This window comes from Suillus plorans, assembly GCF_016647745.1.
Source record: "Suillus plorans strain S12 chromosome Unknown HD556scaffold_4, whole genome shotgun sequence".
Classification (NCBI taxonomy): domain Eukaryota; kingdom Fungi; phylum Basidiomycota; class Agaricomycetes; order Boletales; family Suillaceae; genus Suillus; species Suillus plorans.
Genome location: NW_024537388.1, coordinates 514,536 through 528,897, shown reverse-complemented (window position 1 = coordinate 528,897; position 14,362 = coordinate 514,536). Strand labels below are relative to the sequence as shown.

Below are 14,362 nucleotides of genomic sequence, written 5' to 3'. Positions count from 1 at the left end.
TTATCTATACTGTTACATTCCCCATTTCCAGAAGACGAGCAATGAGCGGTCTGATAAGCATGGCCTTAAGGTGTATATTGCACAGAGAGTCTGCCATGCAACTTCACATGACATATATTGACTGATAAGTATCTCAGATGATATGGATTATAGTGAATAGACTAGGCAATCCTAACCCAGATGCTATAATACATGCCTTGTCTGCAAGTGAGATGCAAGGTAGAACCCCATCAGTTGCGCTTTGAAAGTCAGGGTAGATGATCGATATAATGCGACGTAATATCGAAGATTGTCCAGAGGAGCCCGTGCGTCGTGATGCTCCGCACTGCACTGACGCCGAGACCGCGATATATACGTGCTATGCCAGCAAGGACTGGCTTTGGATCTTTGGGATCCGGACCTAATGAATTTTGAGCCGTAGTGACATGACTGTATTGGTCTGCCGTACCGCGCACGAGGCGACGGAGGGTTTCCCATACTCCTTTCGGAGGAGTGCCAGCTAAAGCACGTTGCTGAACTTTGGTCTTTACTCTGATGAGAGAATGAGTTTTGTGGCAAAGAGAAAGACGTGGACTAACACATCAAGGGGATATATCAATGCCCATGAAGACACGCCGGCCAGCGAACCACAGACAAAGGGAATCAAGGATGTGGGTATTGGCAACCATGCTGGTGTTGGTCCCTGCTCTCCCGAGCGCTGGCGGCCCAATAGATGTCGCATAGCATCATATTCGAAAAAGTATAATGCAGTGCCGGCTGTATCTCGCACTGGGGAGCAGGGTCAGTCTGAGTAATAAACGATGAAGTACATCACTCGCCAAAGTGGAGACGGAACCCTATCCAGGGCCCAGACAGCCCGTGAGTTCGAAAAATTTCTCGGACAGCGTCGATGGTATTTGGGGGTTTAACCATTTGTACGCCTTTAGTTGCGGCTATGCTGTATTCCAATTGCCTTCGAACCTGTCAACAGTGGAAGATTACCTTCCCAGATAAATTGGCCAAGTAAATATACCTTGACAAGTTCGAAGGCTAGTTTCACATGTCAGATGTTTGAACTACACAGTTAAAGAGCACGCACGTGCACTAGTAAATGAAATCAATGATCCAGACAAGGCACCACTGAGACCGCCAGCGAGAGCAGCATCAGATGCTCTATCACCTGTAAAATAGCTGTTTTTACGACAGTATTCTTTTGTACTACTGTATATTGTAAATGAAGCAGCACCTGGATAGTCGTTAGGCTTGTAAAGAACAGACAGTGTGCGATAACTCACGGACGAAAGAAATCGTGACAAGCGGTATCCAGAGACCTCTATAGAAGCCGGTCACTCCTTCTTCCCGATAGACGATACCAGCAAGCGTGAGCACTGGCATCCTTGTCTTGGTGGTCTGTAGTCTCGACTTCAAAGAATCCAACTGGAAAACAGCCAGATTTGTAAGTTGTGTCAATGTAGAAAGGCCAAACCCACTGGATATCCAACAAAGGTCGAAATGTAGCTAGCTGAGAGAGCGCACACCACAGGCTTATTTCCTAGCAGAGGAGTCATTGCAAAATCGACGTGTATTTTTCATCCTACGTACGCTTTAAAACGTCGTTAAAAGCATCCCTGTTAAACCAGGGACTTATTGGCGGGCTAGAAACTTTTCAAGAACTATGACCTTGCGAGAAATCCAGATTACGAGCGTACCTTGTTCCATCCATAGCTCTTCTTGCTGGACCAGACGAAAAGTCCAGTTTCGTGCCTCTGCCAGTCTGTGTCGAGAAAGGCTGGGCGTGATCTCAGTTGGAGCCAGAAAGAAGAGCTGGAGAGGAGATAGGGATCTTCAAAGGCAATTCGGTATATATGCTTGAAGGAGCGTCGGAGGATGTCACGCGTCATCAAAATTGCCCATATTTGGCTGACGAGACACTGTGCCTATATTTAAAATTTCACGCGTCTATACATAACAAGATGGTCCGGAAAACCAATAAAAATTACGCCAATCTCGAGGCTGTGTACTACTGGCACATATTTATCAGAAACCACCTAGCCTCTTCTTCACAAGCTTCTTATTCGGAACATTTCGACCGCCGTACAGTCCAGGTAACACTTGGGTACTTGTCATCAACTCTTGGGAAGGTTGAGAAGGTTCAGGATGATTCTCATGCTCTGCGGTTTGACCGCTTTTACTTTCCTTGAGGCTCGTCGACGTGCTCATCGGTGAAGGAATATTGAAGCGAGCTGAAGAGCTCCCTTTCAAAAGTACGAGTTTATCGAGCAGTTCTCGGTGCACTGACGTTCTGTTCAAACAGGTTCAACCCTGGAGGAGACAGCTGCAGTTAGCAATGCATACGACAACTATACTACGCCTGGAGTAATGCAATAGTCAATGGATCATCGGGTGGTGGTTTTGCTTGTTACGCCCAGTCAAATGAACTATAGTTGTAAAACAGGTTGAGTGACACGGTTAAATCCTGGTCCAAACTAATCATCTAGGACACGGGCTATATCCTTACCGTAGGCACTGACTGTTCTAGTTCGACTTGTTGTTATATTTGTGTCTCTGCACAGTATAACAGACGGCAGAGGTTCTTGCCGTCATCTTCTTATATCTTTATCACCCCACTGTGGCATTCCTATGTCTTAACAGATCAGATTTCCAAGTGTCCTTCCAGGTCAGAACTGTTGGGACTTACTCGACTATGAAAATATTGACCATCAATGTCGCTCTCTTCCTTAGGATCCCTGTAGTCAGTTCCTTTCGCAATTAACTCATTTCTGGTGGGTTTCCAGACATAGGATTCTCCGCATCCTTGGACTTGCTTGATGTCTTCTTGTTGCCGATGATGAAGCTGGCACATCACATCTCGGGCGTGCCCGGGATCGCCACTCTTGCGATAATATCTATCTTCTGCTGTTATTATCCACCTTTCGAATTCAGGGCGTGTGTTTAAAGCTCGAGAAATGGCGGGTTCGGACGATTCAGAGGGCGGCTAGCAAGAACAAAAGCAACGGTTGACGATATTCAAAAGGGGCCGGGCACGTCGGGATACTTGTCAGTGCTGGACACCTACAGCACTATTTTGCCGGCATATGAGAACAAACACTCGGCCTCCGGTTTTTCCACAAGGAATCTGTCAATCGAAGAGTTATCATTTTAATCCTCGAAAAAAGTAAGTATCGTTTACACCTTGTGCTGCTTTATGTAATTAAGTTCCCGCCACAAATGGAAATTAGTGATACTAACTTGGCCATGCTTGTTCGATGTACTTAGTAAAGACGGGACCCCGCCCTCGAAATGTCTGCTGGCTACGTAGAGGCATGTAGTGTAGTTTGTTGACACTGTCCGATTTCTTATCCCCATTGAAGCAAGTTGAACGTGTCGCGAGCCCGTCCAAATTCCGCATCAGTGGCGTATTGCATAGCTCAGCCAAGTTCGTTTTATTCAACAGTGCAGAGCTCGAAAATGACCTCTACTACAAGCCAACTAGAACAAAGTCTAAGGGAACTTCAAGTGAGTGACTTCATCAATTTATTTGGCGGATACTGCCACTCATTTCGTCCAAAGATTTCAGAGTCTGACTCGCAAGAAACGTCTACTGAGGTGCAATGGGTGCCCTCTAGATACAGCTCAGAAGTATCTCAGTACATTCTCGTAAGACCCCCAGGGCTCCATGCGGCAATCGTTGGCTGTTTGGGTTTCCTATCGTCAAGAGGGAACTTTGGAACATGGGGACCATTGCTTTCAAACAAATTCAGCCAGAAAAAACTTTACCGGACAACAATGCCTACATCGCCATGAATTCCCTTACGTTTCTCAAGGTATATCTCGGTCTTCATCTTTGTACTTTGGCGTTCGGGAAGGTGGTCGGAGGTTCGAAGAATATTCCATCAGAGTGCATGTCGTTGGGAGACATGCTGTTGTTAGTGTTGTGGAGGGGCACAGAATCTGAGACGATCTGTCCAACGCCAAGTCAAGTCCATTCTCTGGAGGTGATACTTAAGCGCTCACCTGGATGGTGGGTAGAAGTCCCAGTGCGTGTGCATACTCATTTCGAGAGCCGTTCAGCTGACGCTCTTTATTTTTGTAGCCATTTTACGAATAGTGCGCTATCATTTCATGGTTGGCTGTGTTATAGGACTGATAACTCTTGCACGTCATCTGTGATACATACACTCAACATGAGACTGGACAATTTATCGATATTGTGGATGAACAGAGGGAGTCACTGTAAGACTATTTATTGGTCCGCGCAAGAACCTTGAATTGCATCCGTCGAACTGGCAGCTCTTCACATGCATCAAGAGAATACCTTTTGGGCACTCATCTATGTTCGCTAAATTACTGCACCTGTCAATTTTATACCTCTGTGCTGCAGACCAACTTTGGCCAGCTCACCGTGAGCTGGAAGTAAGCAGTAGGCGAGTTACAACAATTGTAACTAGCATCAAATTGAAGGATTCATCACTCTTTTTTCTGCCCAACTTCATATTAGCTTCTCACCCGAATCTCGTCAGCTAGCTTACACACTCATTCTCCCAAAAAATGACCACAAGATTTGTATTTGCAACTTGAACATTCTATCTGATGTTGTACACTACATCGTTATATCCCCACTTTCGATATTCCACCTCGTGATAATACCAGCCCGTCCCCTCCTGACCACGCTATCAAGATGCCCTAGTCCCAAATATCACTATTATTACGGCGCATATCTTTTAAAATTTCTTGAAAGGCTCTGAGGGACTCTCCCTCGGCGTCCAGGAGCTTAAATATATGCATGGTTTTAGGTTCGCCTTGTTTTTGTTTTGGGAGAAAGTCGGGCCTTTGCAATCTGAGAAAAAAGGGTTGGATACCAGGCCACTCCTCTACCGTCGAACCATCAGATGATGGCACTGGTAGTCTAGTGCCGGGGAAGGTTGGATCACGCGTCTCCGACATTGTACGAGGAACTAGCGAGCCACGGCGCACAGTGCCATACACCCAATGACGACCAGCAGCTATGATGACTCCCAGGTATTTCAGAGTACGATCAGCCTCAAATGCATGAAGAACCTGCTCCTGCACTTGATTATCCCAGATATATTCCCAATGGAATTTACTGCCAGCAGGTAGCTCTGGTTTGATCTCAACAATCATAATAACCCGGCGGATTACATGACCAGGAACAGCGGGGAAGGGCTGTTGTGCATGCTCGAGTATTTGCACAAAGTCCGGAATTCTGGACGATGCATCTGACGATCTAGTGGTCGGTCTGGGTGGAGTTACTGGGGGAATACCGTCTGATGGATATGGATATGGCAACGACGAAGATTGAGGCAGCGGACGGGCGCTGACAGGAAAGTTGGAATCATCTCTAGCATGAAGAGCTTGCAAACGAGTGACATGCTGTGTAATAGGACTTTCGGGCTGCGGTACACAATACGAGAAGGCTGGGAGTAAAGGGCTAGGTGTCAAGGGAGGCAGCGGTCCTCCGAAAATCGCCTGTGATCGAGGACTTAATGGGGTATGGTTGTATGGCACTGAGGGTGGTCCAGGAAGGGGGCTCCCTGGAGTCATCAAATGACGATCTGGCGAAGGGCTGCCCATGGCTATGTCAGACCAACCAGAGTTACCACTCTGCGGCAAGCGACTTGAATCATGGGATGCAACGAGGGAATACTGCGGAACGCATGTACACGCTGTTCGTGATCCATCCGCATCACGAAATATATATCTTTCCAAGACTTTGGACCACACCCCGTACCAGGGGCATTCCCTTCTATCGCCTTGCGCAGCCTGGATAGACAACGCAAGAGAGAAATCATGCTCATTCCGGATGGCCATTGGATAGGAACTCGATGGAGTCGCTTGAGTGGCCCCTCGTCCTACTACAGATAGCTGGTATTATAGTAGTGAGCAGTAGTGAGGACTAGAGTCATTATATTCACTTACCGGCGATGACATAGAAGTGGAAGTCCGGGCACTCGAGGATGGTTGGCGTAGTGTAGTCGGAGAAATTAGACTCGTAAGTCCTTGAGAATAGGTAGATGGGGTTGTGAAATGCTGATGAGGTGGAGATGGCCGCGAGGTTCGACCTCCAGGTTGACGCGATGACATGATAAGGCTCACTAGGTCTTGGAGAGTCGGTAGAATGGTATATATGGACTGCACTTGTGAGTTTGATGACGATGATGTGATTGTTCTGACATTTTAAAGGTCACAATCAATGCCTGGAAGGTTGAAGTGTTGACGGAGATAAGTATGAGCCGCAGTCACGGTTATCACTGACTCATTTTTCATCACTGGTGTAAAATTTTCGACACGACCCAACAGCGCCCACTCACCATGATTCTTACTCCATCGAGCATAATTGTTTTGTTCGACGCGCGATTCTACTTGTGACAGTAGACTTTACCATGACTGCGATCATAATTACGCATCACTGACGGGTCTCAGCGAGCGTTGCCCACCCTTGCCCTACAGTGATTTCTGCACTGCCGAGCATAATCACGACTTTGATTCGTTCTGCATGGGAAGCTGACTGTAAATTGTGGTGACATCAAATCTACATCACTTCCATCATGGATCATGCTTCGATGCCACCCACCTGAGTCGCCTACAATGATTTCTCCAATGAGTGAAGTCAGTTGCATTCGCATGATTCCCTTTACTATGATGACTCACCTTGCCACGAGCAACGGACCTTCTGCCAACCAAATTGACAAACTTCGATGCCAGATCTTTAGATAAGTTATCCGAAGTTAGTTCTGTTAAACAGCTTGCGCTCATGACAAGTCGCCGTGAGGCTTCGCAGAGTTCAGATAGGAACATGATGTACGTGTCGTTAGGATGAATGAAATAGCTGACGACATTAATGGACGCGAATCTATCGGATGAAAGTTTACCATAGGTGGACTAAAAGCTAGGAAGACTTAGGATCCGACCTCCCAAAACAGCATCATATGCATATGAACATACTTATAAACAGTTCAATGGATGAAGCTACTAGTGCCAATGCAATATTGGATATGTACTATCACTGATAATTTACTATTAGTAGTCACAGAGCTGCCTGCATCCAACTTCCAAGTCACTTTTTTTTTCGGCGTTGCCCATCACGGTAACCACACGGTTACTGTAAGTTCGCTTGCGCTCGCTCGCCGTGATATCCTTTCTCCATTAAGAGCATAATCAATGTGACCTTTGAAACAATAGCACACATGAATTGCCAGTGTCCACATCAGTGGCGTGGGTGTACGCCAAAGTACTACATAATAGTCACTGGCCAAGTTTGTTTATTTACCTCTTCGACGAAAATGCCCTCTACTGCAAGCCAACTGGAACGAAGTCTAAGAAAACTCCAGGTGAGTGACTTCTTCATCTACAATCAATTTGACGCGTACTGCTACTCATTTTGTCCAAAGATCTCAGAGTCTGACTCGCAAGAAACGTCTACCGCGGTGCAATGGGTGCCCTCTAAATACTACAGCTCAGACGCATCTCAGTGCGTTCTCGTAAGGCCTCCCCGGGCTGCGTGTGGCAACCGTCAGCTGTTTGGTTTTCCTCTTATCAAGAGCGAACTTTGGGACATGGGGACCTTTGCTTTCAAGAAAATTTGGCCAAACAGAACTTTACCAGACGACCATTTCTTCATCGTCATGAATTCCCTTACCCTCCTTAGGGCATATCTCGGTCTTCGCGTTTGTACTATGGCGTTCGGAAAGGTGGATGAAGGCTTAGATAATATCCCATCGGAGTGCGTATCGTTGGGAGAGGTGCTATTGTTAATATTGTGGAGGGATACAGAACCCGAGGCATCATGTCCAACGCTAAGTCAAGTGCATTTTGTGGAGGCGAAGCTTAAGCGCTCACCGAGATGGTGGGTGGAAGTCCCAGTGCGTATGCATACTCATTTCGAGAGCCGTTCAGCTGACACTCTTTATTTTTTAGCATCTTTGATGAATGGTGCGCCAACATTCCATGGCTGGTTACCCCACTTGTACCAACCTCATTCTTTTTTTGCGGTAGAACTTATAACTCTTGCACTGTGATACATACACTTACATAACATGAGACTGGACAATATATTGATATCGTGGACGAACACGGAGGGACTGTAAGACTATTTTTATCCATAGCGCCATGCGATCACTTGTTTTTGTCGGCTCTCAGTCATTGGTATTTCATTAAAGGATAACTCGAGCATGACCGCCTCAAAGAACATCTTCAGGCTATACTTGACCACTTGTCAGTTTCACTTGCGTCGATGAAGGCAAAATATCAGCGGGTCTGTAAAGAGATAGATAGTATGCTAGTAGATTAAAGGTATTGTATGAAAGGTGGTCCAGTTCTTCACATTAATTCCAGGTGTCATACTAACCTCGTGGCGGGACACAGATATACTATGATGTCACGCGTCATCAAAATTGCCCATATTTGGCTGACGAGACACTGTGCCTATATTTAAAATTTCACGCGTCTATACATAACACGATGGTCCGGAAAACCAATAAAAATTACGCCAATCTCGAGGCTGTGTACTACTGGCACATATTTATCAGAAACCACCCAGCCTCTTCTTCACAAGCTTCTTATTCGGAACATTTCGACCGCCGTACAGTCCAGGTAACACTTGGGTACTTGTCATCAACTCTTGGGAAGGTTGAGAAGGTTCAGGATGATTCTCATGCTCTGCGGTTTGTAGATTAAAGCCTCGAGGCTGGGTGCTAAACACTCCCCAGTGATTCTGGGCAACATGAATGGGAGGTGGACGAGGCTCGAAACCTGCAACAATCAGCGGAGGGCGCTGTGATGATGTAGTTGTCGTTTGCGTAGCGACTGGTGCAGTGGGGAGTGCCCATTCTCGGGAGGGTGCGATAGTATCGTCGCCTTTTGTGTTGTACGGATCATGATATGTGTAAGACTCAACGTCCGTTCCGACCTCCCACTCCCTCAACAACAATCGCACACCCAGCGGACTGGAAAATTCCACATCCTGTGTAGGTTCTGCAACAGCATCTTTGTCCCTGGAAGTATCAGGGTAATGGTTTATGCCAAGCTTTGGATATGGACGCAGGTGGCCAAACTGAATCTCGGGAAGTTCGTCGTCAAGTGTCAGAGCTTTTGCAGCAAGAGACATGCTCTCCACATCGTCGACCTGGATCGGAGCAACGGGTATAGAAAGAGGCTGAGCTGAAAATACCATGCTAGAAAGGGCCAAATCGAGGATAAGCTGTTCTCGTGAATTCTCCTCTTGTTGCACGAATGACCCAGGGACATCATCCGAGTAAGACAAATTGAAAGCTTCCAGAGCACCATGCATCTCCTGCCAGTGGTCCACGCGACCAAGCCCCATACGGCGGAGAAATAGCTTAAAATCGCAGGACCATGCTGCACCACTCGTGATTTCCTGGACCGGTAGCTCGTTGTGTACAAGCGTTTTGTACCCACGATTCGAGTTAATCATCCCACCAGCGAGAAAGTCCGATCGCGAGTCCTCGTCTGGCTCTTTGTCAGCGCTAAGGCAGACATCATACCTGAATATGCAACGGATCAGCGTGTAAGGACGACAGATGTTTGAACACGCCTTACAAGGTCAACATTGTCTTGTCAGAATTACTTGTCCTTTGCCAAAACTGAGAAAGCTTGTCTATCATCACGGTAAATTCACCCTCAGAGGCAGCTTGCTCTTTAACACCCCCCGTAACGAAAATTTCTGCAACGAAAATAAGTATCAGGGCATACCCGACTAAACTGAATCACAAATACTCACTCTTATACGCAGTCCGCAGGTTTAACTCTGAGAAATGCCTTGCGCTCAGTGGCCCGTACTGAGGCTGAAGCTCCTTTGCTCTTTGAGCTAGTTTCTGCACATCAGCAGACCATTCATGGCTAGTGCCACTAGCCTGTCTTGGAAGTACGTCCATGCCATTGTGATATACAGCAAAGTCCTGGCAGTGGAGACTGTTTTGTCCAGAGAGCCGCAAGAGGGAAAGGGTGGACCTATCGGGCTGGACAAAGAATGAACTTTCCGACTCAGACGCACCCATATCTCCGTCGTGAGGTAAAGATGTTGGAACGGAATGACAGTGAATCAGATTGTCATTTCCTCGAGACACATCATAAATGGTGATGAGCCCGTTTTTAAGCGAACTTAGGAAAGTCAGAGGGCCTACAATGGAAGGTGAGTGAATAGAGATGTCCAATATTTCGCTGGTCCGTACCGCTGTCTAACTGCACGGTTTTGACATTGAGCGATCTATCATGCGCTCGGTTGTGCTTAAAGCTCAGAAGCACTTTTTTCGGGTACCGATTATCCAACCATAGGAGCTCCGAGGTCGTCGAAATGGTGAGGAGATGTTCTCGCTCTGCCGAGTCAAAAGATGTTACAACAGAGCCCAACTGATCAGTAGAAAATAGGTCGACACTAGGCTGGCTCGACTATCTCTGAGTTAGTTGAGAATTTAATACATCTTCCTGGAATTCGTACCCTGAAATCGAGATGTTGAATGCAGCTACTTGATGCTAAGAAGTAGCCTTGGTCAGACGGACGAAGTCTCCAAAATTGATCCCCATCTGTGTTCTCAAAACGAACTTGGTTAAGCCCTATGCGCCGCCTGATGAAGGTATGAGCTCAGTGAAATTGAACGAAGAAGGTTACAAACACAGCTTTTGCTCCTTCATATATTTTGCAGTTGTAAAGTGCTCCAGAGGTGTTCACAGCAATGATATCCGAGTCATGGGGTGAAAATGCAGCATCTACTACGCATTTGCCTCCCACGTCATCAGAAAATATGTCTACCTCCCTAGTGGCCTTCAGATCGGTGGTTTCATCTGCCAACTCAATGCTCAACAGAGATGTTGCGGAGAATGTTCTGACTAAAACAAGATTGGTACCACGCTTCAGAGATGAATTTGATATATTTGGGGTCGAGATCTGGAGAATGGGTGTCTCAAACTTGGACGCGGCATGTCCAGGCGCGTGAAAAGTCGAGTCGGAATCAATGGCGGATATAAATGAAATATCTAGCATTTAAGCTGAGATTAGCCAACAAGGGCGAGATTGGGCACGGCGGCTTACTCAATTCATTATTGGTTTCTCCCATCGGAAAGAGGACCAGTGATGTTTGAGGGGTGCTGGAAGACGGTACAATACTAATGAGACTGCCTCTCAAAGGATCGTAGATTTGCAACTCTCGGTTTCGTCGTTCATCGGACTGGAATTCCGCCTTGATGAGCTCCGCAGGGAAATCGGCGTCCGGGAAACATGTTCTAACGAAGTTGAGCTATTAGGGGATGCACAACGTCAAGATAATGCTAGGGACATGGTTGAAGTTCGTACCCCTTCTTCGATTCGTCTCCACTGCCTAAGACGACTTGGCGTTGGATTCACAGATCGAGTGGCAGGAAAAATACAACGCCCTGCCCCAACTGGTGTCACTCTTCGAGCTGAATGAATTGTCAACTATGGCCATGCTGACTCATTCACAAGATTCAAACTTACCATTCGATGTATCAACAACGGTCGTCCAAGCTAGCCGTCCGTCGGATGACACGAGGGTCGCTCCGCCAAAGGTTCCGTAATCGAGAGAAGGATGATTCCAATGTCGAGTGTCGTGAACTTGGGGCTTTTTGTTTCCCCTTCCCTGCTTCTTCTTCACAGGCAATGATTTATGTCGTTCATCCGCAGGCCAATGTTCCATTCCATCTGCGCAGATACCAGAAAGTGTTCAAAGAATGCAGGTAATCAGCACAAGTTGTAATTGATTTACCATTTCAATGAGCGTGGAAAATGAAGCTCCGATCTCCGACAACATTTTCTTTCAGTAAAGCTGCTAAGTGTCAAGGTTGTTTTCGACTATGCTTGGACACTGGGCACTTGCGCCGAGGCCACGGCAACTCCTTTCACAATGTCGACAATTTAGTACGACCCGTATTGCATGGGCGCGGACCGTAAACCCCAGTACTTCTACGACGTCTGCCAAATGGACACCGAATTCAATACGTACTGGTCTCATTGCGCGTAAACGTGGAATGACCGCTATATGGGACGACCATGGTGCGCGCGTTCCGGTCACGGTATTGCAGGTGAGCGAGTTCGCATGTGCCTTTCTCCCGTCCTCATATATGTCCTAGCTAGAGAACTGCCAAGTGACCAAGAACATTGTCCATGTGCGTCCGGACCGCACCGAGTATCATGCAGTCCAACTTGGTGCATCCGACCGTCCAAAGAGGACAACAACGCATCAGATGAGGGGTCATTTCCGGAAGGCTCGCGTTAAGCCGAAGTATATCGTGAAGGAGTTCCCTGTTACCCCCGATGCACACGTCCCTGTCGGTGAGTTCCTCGCAAGCATGTTTTCCACTTGTCATGACAGTGAAGTTACTCAGGAACGACACTTTCCGCCATTCACTTTGTACCTGGGCAATTTGTGGATGTGATTGCTGATTCGTGAGTTTTCCGCATCATTTTTGCATGTTTGACTCAGGCCTTCCCAGTATTGGGAAGGGATTTCAAGGCACGATGAAGCGGTGGAACTTCAAGGGTTTGCGTGCAAGTCATGGTGTTTCTGTATCACATCGTTCAGCCGGTGCGACTGGACAGCATCAAGTTGGTGTCTAATAAATTGAGTAATATCCCTACTGACTCTGATTATAGGACCCGGGTAGAGTGTGGCCCGGTAAGAAGATGGCAGGCCGACTGGGAGGCGAACGAACCACTGTCCAGAATCTTCCTGTGGTCCGTGTTGACACGAGCCTCGACCTGATTTTTGTCAAGGGCGCAGTGCCAGGGGTTGACGATGCACACGTCCTTGTTCGCGATGCAAAGAAGAAAATGCTCTGTCTCGCAAATGCAAACCAAGCTAAAGGTCTTTACGAGAGTGTCCTTCCCAAGGGTGTGGATGATCTACCTTTCCCCGCCGGGACTAAGGAGATGGTTCAATCCCTCCCTCCCGTAATCGAAGCTCCTTCAAAACGGAGTAGCCCATTCATTCCCAGGGAATAGACTATGTATAGTTCACTCGCATTCTCAAGCACTCTATATTCTAATTTTTGGAGCATTGCTGGCGTGACTATATTGGCCTATTTTTTCTATGGTAGAGGTACGTGAATGAGCCAGATGATCCGGAGCAATGATTTAATGTGATCGTAAACCTGCTCAACATTTCATCCTCGCTGTCCCAGGTCTGGATTTCATGTTGGTCGGAACACCGATCTTTGACTTAAGACGTAACTGATTTGCACTCATTATAAGTTGAGTGGGAAAGGAGACTCGAGCATGATGAACAAAGCATTGACTTCTCAGACTCCAAAGTGTCATGTTCGCAATGTTCGCGCGAGTATTAAATATAGACTGGCTCACTTATCCATCCAGTAGGATTTGTATCAGCAAGAGCCTGTGGTCGTTGAAATGGGAGCAGGGTTCTACTGTTGAGCTAACAATATCAAGTCAATGAACGTTCCGGAATAACTGTACACAGCGATAGATTATGGTATGTAAAAGTGTAATGTCGGCGGTATGTTCGACCTGTTGTACTGCGGGCGCGGATACAAGTCTCAGAGGTTAAGATAGAAGTTTCTCGTCGACGATTTCTTTAGTGAGTCCTTCTTCCACATCCCGAACTTCGATGGTCTTGTTTGCTTCTGCCTGGAGTATTGTAAGCGTCAATGAGTGAAGTCTTGATAGAATTGAAGCCTCGGCACGGTACTCACGACTCTTTGAAAGTCAAGGAGGGCGCTAGCATGCAATGTCATCATGGTTGTCTCGGATGATGATGGAGCCCAGTTGATAAGCACTAGTGGGAATGATATCCTGCCATCGCGGTGTTTGAGTTCATATGACAACACGACATATCTGGGAGAGTTTCGGGGCAGCTCTGGAGTGTGGAGATGAAGAGATGAAGAATGGTTCCAAGATGATCGTACCCTCGACAAGGTCTTCGATCGAAATATCGTCATACTCCTCGTCTACGACCATCTTGAGAGCAGCCTTATCGATCTTGATAACGATTGCTGCGTGTCCCTGGCTCCTACGCTGGAACCTAAATTTTCTGAGGGCCTTTGTGACATCCTCGTTGATGTCCACTGTCCTTGCTTTCGACTAGAAGAGAAGTTATAGCGAGAAGAGGCAGATGTGTTTACTACGGCTTACCGCCATGAGTCAAGTAAGATAAGATAAGGTAAGAGCAGAACCACTTGGGGTCCTGACCGTGGTCGGTTGTATCTTACTTTAGGGACGATGGTTCTACTACTGAATTCAAACTGCATTATCAGATCATCTCCGCGAGTCTTGGATACCTTGGAGTTCTGCCAAGTTCTGTCACCCTCCCTGTAGGTGCACTAGTTCTGCCGCCGGGGGACACAACCAAAACTCCCAAGTTCTGACTAGCGATAATGA

General features: G+C 47.0%; 7 protein-coding genes across 7 annotated transcripts; 3 read left to right on the top strand and 4 right to left on the bottom strand.

The window, feature by feature from the left end:
• Positions 1–37: 37 nt before the first annotated feature.
• On the bottom strand, positions 38–1,869 carry HD556DRAFT_1329954 (mitochondrial carrier). Its single transcript, XM_041301690.1, has 10 exons — positions 1,689–1,869; positions 1,582–1,634; positions 1,470–1,531; positions 1,275–1,416; positions 1,079–1,225; positions 1,013–1,029; positions 819–960; positions 579–768; positions 449–531; positions 38–400 (listed from the first exon to the last, which is right to left on the bottom strand). The coding sequence occupies exons 1-10, from the start codon at positions 1,700–1,702 to the stop codon at positions 249–251; spliced, it is 1,002 nt and encodes a 333-aa protein (XP_041166079.1). The 5' UTR covers positions 1,703–1,869; the 3' UTR covers positions 38–248.
• Positions 1,870–3,762: 1,893 nt separating this feature from the next.
• Positions 3,763–4,240, top strand: HD556DRAFT_1329922 (uncharacterized protein). The gene is made up of 2 exons (XM_041301689.1): positions 3,763–4,016; positions 4,073–4,240. The coding sequence occupies exons 1-2, from the start codon at positions 3,780–3,782 to the stop codon at positions 4,085–4,087; spliced, it is 252 nt and encodes an 83-aa protein (XP_041166078.1). The 5' UTR covers positions 3,763–3,779; the 3' UTR covers positions 4,088–4,240.
• A 226-nt stretch (positions 4,241–4,466) lies between these two features.
• On the bottom strand, positions 4,467–6,330 carry HD556DRAFT_603934 (uncharacterized protein). Its single transcript, XM_041311070.1, has 2 exons — positions 5,917–6,330; positions 4,467–5,862 (listed from the first exon to the last, which is right to left on the bottom strand). Exons 1-2 carry the CDS (start codon positions 6,079–6,081, stop codon positions 4,663–4,665), a joined length of 1,365 nt encoding a protein of 454 aa, XP_041166077.1. The 5' UTR covers positions 6,082–6,330; the 3' UTR covers positions 4,467–4,662.
• A 945-nt stretch (positions 6,331–7,275) lies between these two features.
• Positions 7,276–8,146, top strand: HD556DRAFT_1329914 (uncharacterized protein). The gene has a single exon (XM_041301688.1). The coding sequence runs from the start codon at positions 7,281–7,283 to the stop codon at positions 8,013–8,015; it is 735 nt and encodes a 244-aa protein (XP_041166076.1). The 5' UTR covers positions 7,276–7,280; the 3' UTR covers positions 8,016–8,146.
• A 259-nt stretch (positions 8,147–8,405) lies between these two features.
• Positions 8,406–11,740, bottom strand: HD556DRAFT_1329912 (uncharacterized protein). Its single transcript, XM_041301687.1, has 9 exons — positions 11,468–11,740; positions 11,306–11,412; positions 11,045–11,249; positions 10,629–10,989; positions 10,454–10,580; positions 10,188–10,404; positions 9,737–10,135; positions 9,556–9,679; positions 8,406–9,500 (listed from the first exon to the last, which is right to left on the bottom strand). The coding sequence occupies exons 1-9, from the start codon at positions 11,664–11,666 to the stop codon at positions 8,522–8,524; spliced, it is 2,718 nt and encodes a 905-aa protein (XP_041166075.1). The 5' UTR covers positions 11,667–11,740; the 3' UTR covers positions 8,406–8,521.
• A 38-nt stretch (positions 11,741–11,778) lies between these two features.
• HD556DRAFT_603521 (translation protein) lies at positions 11,779–13,047 on the top strand. The gene is made up of 5 exons (XM_041311067.1): positions 11,779–12,051; positions 12,100–12,301; positions 12,355–12,415; positions 12,463–12,574; positions 12,623–13,047. Exons 1-5 carry the CDS (start codon positions 11,824–11,826, stop codon positions 12,968–12,970), a joined length of 951 nt encoding a protein of 316 aa, XP_041166074.1. The 5' UTR covers positions 11,779–11,823; the 3' UTR covers positions 12,971–13,047.
• A 359-nt stretch (positions 13,048–13,406) lies between these two features.
• On the bottom strand, positions 13,407–14,359 carry HD556DRAFT_603592 (uncharacterized protein). Its single transcript, XM_041311068.1, has 4 exons — positions 14,117–14,359; positions 13,891–14,065; positions 13,678–13,841; positions 13,407–13,612 (listed from the first exon to the last, which is right to left on the bottom strand). Exons 1-4 carry the CDS (start codon positions 14,120–14,122, stop codon positions 13,529–13,531), a joined length of 429 nt encoding a protein of 142 aa, XP_041166073.1. The 5' UTR covers positions 14,123–14,359; the 3' UTR covers positions 13,407–13,528.
• Positions 14,360–14,362: the final 3 nt, after the last annotated feature.